This window comes from Temnothorax longispinosus, chromosome 12, assembly GCF_030848805.1.
Source record: "Temnothorax longispinosus isolate EJ_2023e chromosome 12, Tlon_JGU_v1, whole genome shotgun sequence".
NCBI lineage: Eukaryota > Metazoa > Arthropoda > Insecta > Hymenoptera > Formicidae > Temnothorax > Temnothorax longispinosus.
Window position 1 is genome coordinate 2,223,784 of NC_092369.1, and position 16,505 is coordinate 2,240,288.

At 29.3% G+C, this 16,505-nt stretch overlaps 2 protein-coding genes across 12 annotated transcripts; one reads left to right on the top strand and one right to left on the bottom strand.

Moving 5' to 3' along the window:
* LOC139822636 (leucine-rich repeat flightless-interacting protein 2) lies at positions 1 to 7,054 on the top strand. 9 transcript variants are annotated; one of them, XM_071794534.1, is made up of 9 exons: positions 1 to 600; positions 1,596 to 1,773; positions 2,861 to 2,987; positions 4,448 to 4,554; positions 4,634 to 4,897; positions 5,354 to 5,498; positions 5,570 to 5,695; positions 5,833 to 6,047; positions 6,163 to 7,054. In XM_071794534.1, exons 2-9 carry the CDS (start codon positions 1,690 to 1,692, stop codon positions 6,271 to 6,273), a joined length of 1,179 nt encoding a protein of 392 aa, XP_071650635.1. In that variant the 5' UTR covers positions 1 to 600; positions 1,596 to 1,689; the 3' UTR covers positions 6,274 to 7,054. The 9 variants fall into 9 exon arrangements, with proteins under 9 accessions (XP_071650635.1, XP_071650640.1, XP_071650634.1 ...); XM_071794533.1 differs by having other exon boundaries at positions 6 to 516; positions 4,415 to 4,554; XM_071794532.1 differs by having other exon boundaries at positions 7 to 600; positions 4,415 to 4,554.
* Positions 7,055 to 8,234: 1,180 nt separating this feature from the next.
* Positions 8,235 to 15,756, bottom strand: LOC139822634 (lanC-like protein 2). 3 transcript variants are annotated; one of them, XM_071794531.1, is made up of 10 exons: positions 15,598 to 15,756; positions 13,074 to 13,242; positions 12,764 to 12,943; positions 12,537 to 12,688; positions 11,888 to 12,035; positions 11,601 to 11,741; positions 11,266 to 11,439; positions 11,034 to 11,180; positions 8,957 to 9,059; positions 8,235 to 8,854 (listed from the first exon to the last, which is right to left on the bottom strand). In XM_071794531.1, exons 2-10 carry the CDS (start codon positions 13,158 to 13,160, stop codon positions 8,778 to 8,780), a joined length of 1,209 nt encoding a protein of 402 aa, XP_071650632.1. In that variant the 5' UTR covers positions 13,161 to 13,242; positions 15,598 to 15,756; the 3' UTR covers positions 8,235 to 8,777. The 3 variants fall into 3 exon arrangements, with proteins under 3 accessions (XP_071650632.1, XP_071650630.1, XP_071650631.1); XM_071794529.1 differs by having other exon boundaries at positions 8,754 to 8,854; positions 11,266 to 11,448; XM_071794530.1 differs by lacking the exon at positions 15,598 to 15,756 and adding an exon at positions 15,394 to 15,568 and having other exon boundaries at positions 8,754 to 8,854; positions 11,266 to 11,448.
* Between the last annotated feature and the right edge of the window lie 749 nt (positions 15,757 to 16,505).

Here is a 16,505-nt window from a genome sequence, read left to right on the forward strand (position 1 = left end):
GTGCAGCACGGTGACGGTGTGGTGCGGCGCGGCGCAGGGCAGGGTGCTCTTTAGGTGTTTCGTGTTCGTCACTATTCTCACACACAGAGCACACAGACTGACACAGACAGAGTGCGAGCGAAGTGGTGCGCTGTGCGCTGGTGCCTGGTGCGAAGTGCGGAGTAGTGAGGTTTGGAGTGGATGCAAGAGCGCGATTAAAAAATGTATCTTTCGCTAAGCTCAAGTGCGGCACCGCGCACCGCATTTGTCGAGTCTCACGCTTGAGTGGACCAGTCGCCGGTCGGCCGACGGCCGGTTATTGAAGGATCTTGGAACTTGGAACGATTCTTGCGTATCTCGAGACGCGGAGCCCGTAATGCCTGTAACCGCCGATTGTAAATTAAGATAGACTCGACGGACTCGACGATACCGCCAAGTCCGCCAAAGTCATCGCGAATCGCGGTGTGTCCAACCAGCCAAGTTTCGTATCGCGTTGTGACCAAGTCATTCGATTATATTCCATCGATTGTATTTATAGTACGTACTCGGCACTTATCCTTGCATGCGACTTGGTTCGGGAAATGTCTGTCTATCCACCGCGACTGACGACGTATTCTAGTCGTAAGTGTTCGCCCGTAATGAACAACAGAATGGTGGAATCGCAATGAAAAACAGTCATACATACATACATATTATATACATACATTATATATATATATATATAATGTATGTATATAATATGTATGTATGTATGTTACGTATGTGCAGTGTGCACCGCGCGCGCGCGCGCGTGTGTGTGTGTGTGTGTGTGTGTGTGTGAGATTGTATATGATACGCACACCCAAGCGCACGCGCGCGCATATGTCGTCTAGAATGTCTATGTCTATAATAGATGTTCGTTTGTAGTGTATGTACATAATATATCGTAATTCTCTTTCTTACCTCACACGCGTACCCGATTAAATCCTTTTGTGTAGCTTTGTAATAGTTATGCTGTACATGCATTAAAATACAAAAGTTCTATGTAGAAAAAAGAAAAGAAAGACGTATATATATTAAAATAATAAATATATTGAATTTACATGCGCGCGCGCATACAGCATACAGCGATTGCAAATTTTTGTATTTGGAAAATTGTTTCTTCCTATGATTGATTTTCGTTTTCGTCCTTTTTGAGTATAGTACATAGACTACAAAGTGTCATAATTTTCATATAAAGTGGGATTTGAAGGAAATAACAATCAGATTAAATTAATAATTTAGCGTAATAAAATCTCTAATAAATTAATAAAATCTCACTATAAAGTTTTCAAACTGTCTATCAAACTTGGCAAATACATATATAGGCTGCATTCGAGAAGCACGCTATTAGCGCTATTTGCTTATTCTAGCCTTGGTTTACACCTAATGAGCGATAAAGAATGATACGATAGCGCTAATAACGAATGCTCCCCGAATGCAGTCACAATAAGATTAATTGTGACCAAGTGATTACAATTTAAATTATAAACGAAAGAGAAATCGTAGTTTAAATTCGGTACAACATTGATTTGTCACGTTATTGACTTTCCTGCAAATAACCACTCCAGCTTACATTTGTATAAATTTGTCCTTAGCTAATCGTTTACCTGTTAATGTGGTGTCAGCTAGACGTGGATTCTTCTAAAATCGTTACGTTTGAAACAAAAGTTGTAAGAAAAGAAATTCAAAATGGAATCGGCTATAGCTGGGCGAAGGCGTACTGCCACACGGCATTCTGCAGAAGATCAAGCGCTCGATCAAATAGCTAAGGAGGTATGATCTCGATGATACAAAAAAAAAAAAATATATATATATATATATATATATATATATATATATTTATACATATTTATACATACACATATATATATGTACATATATATATATATATATACATATACATAATATGTACATATACTATGTTCTATGTTGAAAAACAATTGACATGCATAAACATAAGTTTGTATTACAAAATTATATTAGATATTATTTGTACAAGTCACTTATTTATTTTAAGTAGTACGTATAGTTGTTCAGTTATCCTTTTATTTAATTTTTCAGTGCAGTTATCCTTTTGTTGTGTACGTATGTATGTGAGTGCTGCTATTAAGAAATTAAAATTTTTGCTTCCAAGGATTTTTGTCAGTCTTTACAATACTTTTATTCTGTTCTATGTTAATTTGTCTTAGAAATAATTAATCGATACAAATCGTGCTTTTTTCGTTTTAAGAATATAAATTATTATGTTAAAGCAGGAGCATTGCTTATATCTTATTACTGTTGGCTTAAAACAGTGCTTGTGAATAGACTTATAGTTGTAATTGTTTGCAGATTTCTTATATCTTTATACATTTTAGTACAACCGTCTTATGTATATGTCTTTGAGGGAACAATGTTTTATAAGCACGTTACAAATGTTTTCTTTTGTAATGTTTGTAACGTCATCAGATACTTGCAAATATAATTCTTTTATGTGTAATCAGATATATATGTATTAACAGATAAAATATATTACTAATATTACGCACATTTGCTTGTTATTTATTAATTTATATTCAGATAAAATGTATTATTAACATTTCCACATATTTTGTTTATTATCTATTTATTAATTTATTAAATTAGTTAATTAACTATATCTAATTATAGCTTGATTTGTACAGCAACTGTACATAAGTAATTTGTCTTTCGATAAAAATGAACTTATAATGGAGGAGTACATAATTCATTTCCTTTGGTTTTGCTAGTTACTCTAATAGATGTTCCATCCAAAAACTTTCTAATATGGTTGTAATGAATGAAATGTAATTATACATATGCTCTTGATGATATATTGGATTTTCTATATATGTACTTTCAGGCAGAAGCAAGACTGGCTGCTAGGAGACAGGCAAGAGCAGAAGCCAGAGAAATACGAATGCGTGAATTAGAAAGACAACAGAAAGAGGCAGAGGAGAATGCTGATAGGGTTTATGACATGTGTGCAGGTAGTTTTAAAGAAATAAATCGTATCTTAAGTTTCATGCTTTATACTTCGATACGTTTTCAATGATTTATTTCTAAAACAGCTTTCTTTGTGTGATTCGCAACAGTTGTGACAAACTTCAAGGGAAGGAGGGGAGGGTGGGCAAATCTTGTCAAGTGCATTTTCGGTAACCAATGCTTTAAAGGTGCAGTGCGTGTATTCAGATTGAACATCATTGCTGGCAAGCGGCTATTTATAAAAAAAATTATATTGCAAAACAAAGCAAAATTATAAATAACATCAAAACTTACCTTTCTTCTAGACGTAAGGAAATATTACTTAATGTTCTAAATTGACGAGATTTATCATCCCCCAAAAGTTTGTCACATTCTTCTAAATCATTGCGTACGCGTATACAATTTGATGGCGTATTCAATCTGAATACATGCATTGCACTTACAAAGCACTGATTACCGAACTCTTTCGAAAATGTTTGACGAAATCTGCCCTCTCTGCTTTTTTCCCCCAGAAGTTTGTCACAAGTGTTGCGAATTCCCAGTAAACACAGAATAGCTATAACTGCTACGTAAGGCTGATGGAAGAGAACGAAACGTAGGTTCTTACGTCTATCGTAGACGTAAAGTAAGGCAGAGAGAAAACCGTATACGTAAATCGTGAAAAGCAATCGTGTGGATGCGCGTAGTTACGTCTACGATTACGATAGAACCTACGTTTCGTTCTCTGCCATCAGCCTTATACAGGAGTAACATAGGAGTAACATAACGGATGTTATATTTAATTAATATTCAGGTTATATATGTATCTTTTATTAATGTATAATATGTGTACCATGCGTATCAAAAGAATGGTCAGTTATCTCGAAACGTATTGGTTTATTGGAAAAAAAGTTAGAGAGTTCCAAGGGGATCAATAGACGATCTTATTAGATTTTGAGTTCAGGACTCGTGTTAGATTCAGTGAGCCCTAGTAGGGCCCAACACGAGCCCCGTACCTAAAATCTAATAAGATCGTCTACTGGCCCCTTTGAATTCTTCAACTTTTATCTGAAATATTTTTCCAATAAACCAATACTTTCAGAGAGATAACAGCTTGTAACACTTTAAATGCCTCACCCTGTATATGCTATTTTAAATTTTTGTTACATAGTTGCAATTTCGTAAGAGTAAAACTAACATCTATATATACGCGCGCATATTATATGTATACACAGGGTGAGTCATTTTAATTAAACGCAGGTGACGCAGGCAAATATCTCGAAAAATATGGACGATACGGAAAAATGTTTCAGACAAAAGTGTTTGTCTGACATTTTTGCGTATCTTCCATATTTTTTGAGATATTTGTCTGCGTCGATTAAAATGACATCCTAAATATTATATATTTTATATATATATATATATATATATATATATATATATATATATATAGGCGATGTAAATAGAACTATGAGAGTAACTCCAGATCCAGTGCGTACATCACGACTTCTTACAAATTCCAACAATTTCCAATCAAGTCGTAGATCTTCAGAAGATTCATTGGAAGACGCAGGGTTAAGCAGAGATATTAGGGTATATCTACAAACTTTTTCGTTCTGCTACTCAATTTTCAATGATACTAATACGTAGTATTTTTACAATTTATATGTAGATGGAATTAAAAGAATTTGAAGAAAAGTTCAGGAAGGCAATGATAGCTAATGCTCAGCTAGACAATGAAAAATCATCATATGCCTATCAAGTTGACTTATTAAAGGATAAATTGGAAGAATTAGAAGAAACCACTGCGCAATTACGTAGAGAATTGAGAGAGAAAAATCGAGATGTTGAGCAGTTAAAACGGGTCAGTCAAAGACTGAAAGAAGATTTAGATATTTGTAAAGCGCAATTACTAGAAAGAGATACACTTATACAAGTACGTATATTGAGTATGGCTCAAAATACCATATATAATATTGTTTATGTGAAAAAGTATCTTGTAATGTAATTTTTATCATATAAACCTGAAATAAGGGTGCAATCCCATGTAGAGGAAAAAGCAGAACGGAAAAGAAGCACAGTAGGAAGTCACCAATTAGAACGTTTCTCCAAAAGACATCTGTGCCGATTTTAAATGACCATGTCTTGAAAAACAAAGATAATTTAAAATCATTGCAAATTTTAAGTTAGAATTCTCTCCGTTTTTACGTAAAATATATTCCATGGAGAAAAAACTCAGTCATAAAAGCGGAACGGAATGAAGGGAGAGCATAACGAGTTAGATATGCATATAATCGTCTTTTCGAGAAACGTTCTAATTAGTTACCTCCCATGCTTCTTTTCCGTTCCGGTTTTTCCTCTATGTGGGATTGCACCCTAAATTTTAATTTAGGAAAACGGTTTAGTCATTGTTGACAATAACGAAAGTGAAGATGAAGATAACGAAAATATTGAAAATGGATTATGTCATAGAAAGAGGGTACTAGTCAGTACAGAAGCTGCAGAATTATTAGAGACGGCTGGTAAAGGTTCACTAGGTATATTAATTAATTGAGAAGTTAAACATTTATTACCGGACAAGATTTTACAATACCTGTATATCTTTCAGATATTCGACTGAGAAAGTTTGCTTCGGAGAAAAAGGAATTGCAAGATGAAATTCGCCGTTTAAGATTGGAATTAGAAGAAACTAGGAATCGCGTGAGACCCGAAAAATCATCTGGCTCAATATTAGGTTAATATTTACATAGATTTATTTAAAAAACCTAAATTATATGTATAATTATATCGATGTATTACAATATTTACATTATTTGCGATATGAATACTGTAATACTGTTTTATTCATATTAATTGATGTATTTGTTGCAGGTTGTTTAACAGATAACGAAGATATTCAACGTGAAGCGAATAAATTATTGGCCGATTATAAATTTAAATTACAAAAAGCAGAACAAGATATGTCAACGTTGCAAGCGACAGTAGCTAGGTTAGAAAGTCAAGTAATTCGTTATAAATCAGCTGCGGAAGCATCTGAAAAAGCAGAGGATGAATTGAAAGTAGAAAAAAGGAAGTTGCAAAGAGAAGTATGAATTCATTTTTATTGCAGATAAAGAGATCTATACTCGTATCATACATATCAAAGCGACTTGCCAAATTATACATATACTTACAGGGTTGTTAATATTTTTATATTTTTAGGTAAGAGAAACACAAAGCCGTGTAGAAGAATTAGAAACAGCAAACTCTCATCTACAAAGGAGGTTGGATAAACTTAAAAACGCTAAATCAGCTCTTTTAAAAGAGCTTTGACAGATTGATGTTTGCAAAGATGTACAATAAGTCTGTTACTTGTATCCTGAACAAATCGTGATCCAATGTTGCCTCCATATTAATACCACTTAACATTTTGAATATAATTTACAAAGGCAAAGATTACGTATTACCATTATAACATTTTACTGTAGCGGATGTTATCCAGACATGAAACCACAAAGAATTGCTGTGGAAAAGATCCCTACCTCTTACATTTACCAAGTCTTTGATACCAACTTATTCTCACATTATTCTTTAATAGAATAATAAGGCACTTTTTAATACATTTTGCGTTACATCTTTCTATACATTTATAAGCAGTTATAGAGCTGATTTAATACTTGATACTTTTATGTAAGTAACAAGTAATAAAATGTATTCGTTTTTGTCTTGTTGCAATAAGTTTGTGAAAATTATTTTAAATTACTAATATATATTTTTAAAAGCACGAAATATATTTATATATTATAATGAACATAATATAAACGTCGAATATTTTTTGCCATATTTAATAGAATATACAATTCATTTTTTTTCTCCCTTTAACTATCCCTGTGATAAAGGCATAATAAATATTTTAACAGTACTATTAATTAAATTGCTGCATTCAATATGGACTAAAAATTAATATTTTATATTTAAATTGCATCTAGAGAACTGACTTTTGTAACAAAATATTTGTACATGCCTTTATTCGGCAAACTGATGTGAAGTAATATACATGTATAATAATGTGATCTTTGTACACATTTAAAATAAATTAAAAATATATTGTTGACATTTTTTTCATCCATATACATTTTAAAGCGATTTTTGGCGATCATTTGGTATGGTTTGGTACATATACCAAAGTTGCTATCGGTTCTGGTGCAGTTTGGTACCCTTCGGTTGCTTATACCAGAGTCACGCCAAAAATCGCCTTTTTATATTATACATTAGAAGGGGATATAAAATACAAACTTTCTAAAAAGAATAATATTTAAGTAGATAATACTAATTTATTGAATTTATCTTCACTATAACTGGAATACAGTAAAAAAATTTAATCTAAACTGAAACAGAAATTTATAAATATCTGCAGAATATTAATAGGAACAAAAATTATTTATAACATATTGGACTTCTATATTTCTGCAATCGCCATTATCATTCTGACTTTTTGCATTCATCTTTTGATTCTTTTATAATAAATAAACTCAAACAACATAACATATGTATTTAAAAGACATCTAAGAAGATGTCTTAAGGCTCGTGTTATAAAAAAGTTTTTCAATAAAATTACGCTTATATAATTGATAAAATACGTAGATTTGTAAAATATACCAAAAACTTCCCTCTTGTTTGGGTAATCAATAAATAATCCATGTATGTCTAAATGAATTGTGTATAATCAAGGATAAAAATAAGTCGTTTGATAGTTGCCAAATTGAAATAAATATTTGCCTTTACATATTAAATTGTAACAAAATGGGAGTTTGGTATAATTTTAACATTACAATTATTTTATATCTAAAAACGCTGTACTAAAACAAAAAAACCACTAAACGTTGAATCAATATCTCAAAAACATTGCATCCCTACATTTGCGATGTTGTATCAAAACATTGTGAAATAGATTCAACGTTGAAAAGACACTACAGAAACGTCTAATGCCCGCTAAATTGCAATGTCTTGACGTTGTAATTTAATCATTTATTAAAAAACATTGTTAAATATTGATTAACATTAGTCGTGTTTAGCAGATTGTGTTTCTTTACAACTGTTGGAAGTTTTCTAAACTCAGATTATTCCTTTAGATATAAAAGAATAATCCAATCTTACCTCGAAAATTTTCAACAGTTGCAAAACAAACGATCTGCTAAACGTGGCCATTTATTAAATTTAAGTGCGATGTAGATTTCATAAAATATTAAATTTGTATAAAGATATTTTTTATTTAAAATAACTATTAACATATATACATATTATATCATAAAATTTATTTTCAATATCTGTAATTTACAATAAGAAGAAAATTCTATGTTCGATAAAAGCAAAGCTAAAGCAAAGCTAAACGTGAAGTCAACGGCCAACTTTTGAGCAAAACAAAGAATGTTCTTTTTAAACCATATAAACGATTTTATTATAATCATAAATACAATCGTTAATGTTTCGACGATAATTTTACTAAGTCTTCTTCAAAACGCCAAAAAAATATTTTGATCAAATGATATGTAATTTGATCAAAATATTTTCTTTAGTATTCTGAGGAAGACTTATTGTTAGTAATAGACATCTGTAGTCTGCTGACATGTTTGATCAAATCTGTTACCAATCTGTGGACAAATTGCTATTATTTTGCTTATTGGGTTAATATTACAACATGTACTATATTATACAAGAGAACGAAGAATATGAAATATTTTTAGAATATATAAACTTAAGGATACTTAAATTTAAAGATAACATATTTATTATAAAGATATTTTAAAAATTAGTCTTTTTAAATAATATATCTTTATTTAGATATCATATGTTGGAAATTTAGTTAAATGTGGTTGTTGTATATCTAATAAAAAATAAATAACACCAGCAAGACCTAAAAATACAAATAATAAATATATAACATTGTATAAAACATTTCTGAGATAATATGATATATTTTCCAATATTATTTTTTCTAATTTAGTAATTGTTTTACCTTCAAACAAAGAAAAAGGTCTATCAGGAAGTCGAGTTTGATGTGACCCATAATGAAAACACCATTCAGCAAACTTACAAGCCCGATATAAATATTTGATATCCTGAAATGATTATAATAGCCAATATAATGAAACATTTGTATTCTATCATTTCTATTCTGGATTCCTTGTATTTTGAAATAACTATTCTTTCTGTAAACTAGAATTTATTTGTATTTTGCTACTACATATTTGACATATAACTATGTGATTATATACAGGGTGTTAAAGAAAACATTTAACATTTATATAGATAGTACACACAGTATTGAGTAAAAAAGTCTTTGTTAGTAAACATAAGTCAAATACTCAATTATTTCAGAGATATAAACAATTTTGTATATTATTACCCTGACTGACTTACAAGGAAACATCCTAAATTCAAATTTCAATTTAGATGAACTTTTTGTGGATATATAGAGTTACTCAATACACGAATAATAGTATGCTTTATTCGTGCCCCATCGTCTTTTAAAGGTATAATTTTCAACCTAAAAGTCAAAATTACTAACGCTTTAAGAGTCATATTTGTGAAAAAGTAGAAGCATTCTTTTAACTTTTAGGTTGAAAATCATACTTTTAAAGGGCAATAGGGCAAAAGCAAGCATACCGTTAGTCATTATTGAGTCACTTTACATACTCACAAAAGTTTATCTAAATCGAAAAATTTGGATTTGGCGTGTTTCCTTATAAGTCAGATATGGTAGTAATATACAAAATTGTTTACATCTCTAAAAAGATTCGATCTATGTTTACTAAAACTTTTTTACTCACGTCAGTACTATCTACCATATGAATGCTGAATACTTTTTTTTTAACATCCTGTATATATATAATGAGAAAGCAAATAAAAGGTAGAATCTGGAAAAATCTTCAATCTATACATATATGCTATTAGAATAAGAATGATAAACCGAGTAAAAATTCCAGAACAGAAGAGTAGTTCAATCACTTCTAAATCAAAGTTTTTATATTGATCTTTTACATAGTTACAAGTCGATAATTTTAACAAGACGTTTCCAACTTGTCATAAATCATAAATAACATGGATACGAATACTTGAAGATTACGAATATCTTTAATACATATGAATTATGTGTTGCTAATAAGTGCATTTGTTATTTTGAATAGACTTAATTAAAATCTCAAATATTTGTATATTCAATAAATTTGATAATTAAAGGGCAATGAGAGTACAATGCGGTTGTTGACGCGTAATTTTTAGATTACTACTGATTTATTAATGTTCCGGACATTTTGTCTTCACATTGAGCCATCTTCAACGGTATACAAATTAATAATATCTGTTTCTCACGTTCTCTATTGTGCCAAAGGTGAGTATTTTGAGACTGGAACATCAAAAAGCCAAATTAGAACTTTGGCTCTTTGACTTTGTAATTAGACTAACAATAAGAGATCGCTTCTGTAATATCTGTCTAAATCTGTGATTGATTATTATGAATCGAATTTTAAGAATTCTTAGTCAACTCACCAAATAGTCTGGAGAACGCGAGTGTAAACTACAGTCGAAAAATACATATATTGGTCACGCAATAAAAAATCAGATGATAAGAGTTAAAATAAAATTAAAATCAAAAGAAAGTCAAAAGTAAAATGATATCTAAACGGCTCACATACGATGTTGAAAGTCAAAGAGATTAAATAATACTGTCTCTGATAATAATTACAGATAATAATCTTTTAGTCCAATTACACACCAACGTTCTAATTTGGTTTTTTGGCTTCCCAGTCTTAAAGTACTCACCTTTGATACAACGGAGAACATTAGAAACAGATGCTATTAATTTTTATACCGTTGAAGATAGCTCAATGTGGAAACAAAACGTCCGGAACATTATACTGTAAAATTTGAATAAATCAGTTGTAATCTGAAAATTACGTACCAACAATCGCGTTGTACTCTCACAGCCCTTTAATTACCACAATTCCTTGATTTAATATCCAAGTATTTTCTTTTTATTTGAATTTGAACTTATTTGAATTTTCTATCTAAATATCCAAGAAATAAAATCAAACCTTTGTTTGTTGGAATAAATGCATAAATGCATAACCATTGCCAGCAACACCATGACAAATACTATATCCTTTTTTTAATAATCCTCGTTCCCATATTACCTCTCCACACTGTATTGCAGTCTCTAGAAATGTTCCGTCTTCAAACACCTATTTATATCAGTAACAGTGAATGGATGTTTTCTACTTGAATATTTTTACTAATTTAATAAATTCTATATAAAATTTATACAACCTTATAAGCCAAACAAAATAATGCTGACATCCCAGGTGCTCCATGACACCATTGTACTAATTTGTCAGAAGAGTTACCCATTGAAGAAGGAAAATTTCCAGAAGAAAATTGTAATTTTTGAAGATAATATAAGGATGGTTTTATGTAATTATCAATCTGTACTTGCGTTAAATACTGTCGTGCCTAAAAAAAAAAAAAATATATATATATATATATTAAAGAGAGAATAAGTATAATAAAAACACTATATGCTTTCAAGTATTAATATAAAATGATAAAGTAGCAAATAATGAAGATAATGTACCACTTTCTGCAAAATAACTTTTATAACATACCTGCAAGAGCAAATATAGTATGCCTGCTAATCCGTGAGCAGCACCAATATATTCTTTATTATGCCAAGAATACATTAAAGGCGATTGGCTATGAGTTGACGATGCATATGATATTCCAGAGTTAATTATAGAAGAAACAACCTACGAATAATTTTAATACAAATAAAGGTTCCTTTTAACATTATCTTTTTAATAGAGACAAACAAAATCGATATTTTCATATCTTTTAATAAAAATCAATTAATATGCATTTTTTTCATAATCTTATATAAAACTCCTGATAATACCTTTTTTATAAGATCTGCTTCTATAGGAGCTGTAGATAAATTTGCATTTACATAGAGTAAACCAGCTAGATATCCAGCTCTTCCATATAGTAATTCATCAGGAATATTACTATGTTCGTCCAAAACATAAGTAGATATAGATTTAAGCCTATAAATTTAAAAACCAGTTTTTGTTTATCCTTATATAGCAGTGTTTTTATAAAGTAATTATTTACTAGAGAATAAACAGATAAATTTAAAGTATATCTACTATAAATTTAAATTTTATTTCTTAAATTCATTATCTTACAAAATAATAAAAACATAATAAAATAAAATATAATAAAGTAAAAGTAATTAAATTATTTTTACTGAGAGTTAATATGTGTAATTTTTATTATTATCAGTGATATAAATTATCTTACTAAAATTTATATTAATTATCACAATATTTTTTTATTAGTTAGTACTACATCAAAGCAGCAGTAATTAAAACTCAACTTTTTTGTAAAAATAAAAAATTAAATCCAATTAGACTTATGTAATGATTAAAACCTATTTGCAAGTAATTTAAATAATATGTACAAAATATCCACAAGATGTTAATCATGGAAATATTAAACAAATAAAAATACGTAGTTTTGTATTTTTTAAAATAATACAAAATTACTTAAGAATTAATTGCTCGGCTTCTTTTTTCTTTTGTTGTGATTCTAATATAACTGCTGCCAATGCTAATGGACCTACAACTCCAGTCAGAAATGTGATGTTATGCCTGCTTTTGAATTCTGTAGCACATCTTTGTAATATTTCTATTGCCATCTGTAGACAAAATATCATATTAATATAAAATCTGATTTTAAATTAGAAAAGAACATATTACAGCTTCATAATTACATTGGTATACATAGAGTCACTGTAATATTTTCCATAATAATACAAAGTATATGCAATTCCTGCTTGTCCAGTATATACAGAATAATCATCACTGTTGAGCCATTTTCTTTCATTTTTTTTCAATACTTGTATACACTTTTTAATTTCTGATGTTAATAAAGATTTAAATGCATCATGAATCTGAAAAATAATTGGTTATTTATATCAAGTACCTACTTTGTGAATATCTTTTATAAATATATATATTTGATTACTAATGATTTTGAATATTTAATAAATTATTAAATAATATATAAAAACTTTTTTATACCGTATTAGTATCATTCCTGACTATATTATGGCTAACAGAAATGGAATAATCATCAAATTGATTTTTATAATGCTTAGTGGCATCCATATGTACCCAAAGTTTCTATAACTCTTATTCCTTTTTATTATAGTAAAATCATGCACGTAGTAAATTCTCAAATGCTCTGAAACTTTATATTAAAATTAGAATATGTACAAATTATAATACACTGCTGAAATAAATAAGCCTTACTATTTATTTTGAAGATTTCAATGGTATTAAATTATAAAATTATATACGTTTACAGTAAAAAATTATTTTGAACTATCCTAGACAGCACATGTGATATCATGCAAATATTTATCGTCCATTTATGTCTATTTCATGTCTGGAATGTCTACGGACATTATAAGGATATCTATAGGACATCAGTGCTGTCTGTGGATAACTTTGATTTTTAAGTATGTTGTCAAGGTCACTCTCCTGAGTGACTTTCTTTCAGAAGGTTTCAGCCCGCTCTCGTTGTTTATTGAAAAGTTATTAACAACAAAAATTTGAGAAATGTAGCAGTTATTTTGAGTATTAAAAGTTATAAATAAGACTAATATATATATATATATATATATATATATATATATATATATATGTATATGTTGAAATAGTACATGCATGAACAAAGAAAAGTTATTTAAAGCAGTGAATCATAAATATATTGCTTTATCTTTTTGCTTTAATAATACAATATACATTGCCCCTATTCAATTAAATGTTTAAAGCAGATAATAGTTTATATTTTTGGATAGTTCCCCTGCGGGAGGCTCCACTATTGTTAAACTAGACACATAGTGTGCCTGCAAAGTACATGCGTGGGCTTTCCATGGAAAGTTATAAACCTATGTGGTGATTTCTGTGAAATTATTATACGATGTTCATAGAACAACAATTATAGACCTCGTTTCGAGCCGAAAGCAACACAATTGGCTGCTTTAATGAATATGCTAATTAATGAACGTACAATTGTATAATTGTTAATAACTTTTCAATAAACAACGAGCACGGGCTGAAACCTTCTAAGGGCCAGTTTCACAAGTGTCGGTTAACTTTTAATCTTAGATTAACTCACTCTTCGTCTTTTTCTAAGGGGGGACGTTAGAAGGAGACGAAGAGTAATAAGTTAATCTAAGATTAAAAGTTAACCGACACTTGTGAAACTGGCCCTAAAGGTCACTCAGGAGGGTGACCTTGACAACATACTTAAAAATCAAGATCATTCAAGGTAACCTCCTCCTGCATCTACACAATTACTAACATTTCTTATAGATTTTTGGATAACGATATTGCAAATCAAATTTTAACCTAACACGTCAGGTTTCTGAGGTAATTAAAATTTTAATGCATTAAAAGTAATTTTTTTTAAAGGAATATTTGAAAGTTGTAAGAAAAGTTAATATTATCTCGAAATTCTAATTAGAAATCATTAATGTGTTGTTTATCCCTTGTAAAATATATTTTATTTATTTTCATATCTTACTTTCTAACTATGTTATGAAGGATAAAGTTCTGCTGTGGAAAGAAGTTATGTCAAACATAGTAAAAGAAATAGATATATAATAATAGATAGTAATAGAATAGAAATAGAAAAAACCTTATTTTTATACATATGCACATACGTACATACATATATACTCTATTTTATTTTTGCTCTATTGTTCCCGGTACAGATTCTATTTGTTACTATCTTTTTATTGTTTGTTCCTAGCATAAGAGTTTCCATCATGAAGATGGAAAGTCCTGTGCTGAAGTGATACCTCCATATATGTGATACAGGGTGGATAACACTAAAAATAACAATGTTATTATATATATATATATATATATATATATATATATTTAGTGTGTGTGTGTGTGTGTGTGTGTGTGTGTAAAAAATTATAAATATATGACTATATTATTGTCACAGACAGAAATTTGCTATAGCAAAAGTCTGTATTTAAATTCTTCATAACATGATTAAACTTAAGATACTAAAACTAAAAAAATGTGTTTTATAGAGAATGAACAATATATTTATGGCTTCTAATTAACATTTCAAGATAATGTTAACTTTTTTACCAAATAACTTTAAATATAAAAAAAAAATAAAAAAACATTTTTGACGCATTTAATCTTAATTATTTCTTAAACCTAATGTATAATGAGATGTATCATTTATTTCGACGTCTAAAAATCTGTAAAACAATATCTTGTCTGGTACGAAATAAAAAAAATTTTTTTGTAAACTTGTGTTATCCACTCATACACTTTAATAAATATAATTATGAAAAAAAAAGAATTTTCTTACTAAATTTGTTGAAACTTTATAATACCACATATTTCGTTGCATGGAAACTTAAATTAAAAATTGAAACAGTTGCGTCTATCGTCTATCTTCAATTATATATTTATATAAACATTTATATGTACTAAAGTAAGGTTAAATATGTTCAGTTATTTTTTAGAAATATGAAATATTTTAGAGCTATATATATTACTGGAGTATACTTACTCGTCTAAAAGTAAATGGGTCAAGAGTGACGGTACAAAACAGAAGTACCAGCCTATTTCTTTATATTCTTAAATAGAAAGTCGGCACTTTTGACGTGTGGGACTTGTAGCATTTGTAGGTTATCGATCACGTGACATCGCGCCATATCCTGATAGATTAAAGCGCGGAATTTCAAAGGATGATATTCATAAATAGTTAAGTAGGTCTTATATATAAGATTGTCTTCAGATACTTCGTAGCTTCATAGCGTAGTTAATGAAACGAATAGTACAGCGTCAGAAGACTTGAGACGATCTTAAATATAAGCTTCAACTATGAATAATATACTAGTATAGTATAAATATCATAAAATAAAAGATATTAAAAGTAAAATATTTATATTTTAAAATTAAACATAATAGAACATAAACTAGAAATAATAAAAAGAAATATTTTATTTATACTTTCACTTTATTATCTAGGATATAGTATAATAAATAAAATAGTAAAATTAATAAAAGCATACTTCAAAAATAAATTATATATGCATATGCAGTATTTTACGTGCAACAAATATACAAATTACTAAAAGGACCCCGCACATTGTAAATGTAATTAAAAGTGGTTCCGGTCAAATTGGCTAAAATTGAATAGTATATTGTAATTTAAGTGCTGATCAAAATAAGTTTAATTCCACTGACACAAAGTCCGAAAATTAAAACTATAAGATATGATGGCTTAATGTGTGTGCCACTGGAGTTTAAAAAATGCTTATTTTTGATATCTCGGAAACTATCAAAATTAGACAAAAAATAAAAAAGATCTTTTAATGGGATTACTTTGAGATGATTTTCGGCGCGATAGAACAGTACCCTTCCGTCCTGGATTTCGAGGGGAAAAAGGAGTTAAATTTTCCAAATAAAAATTTG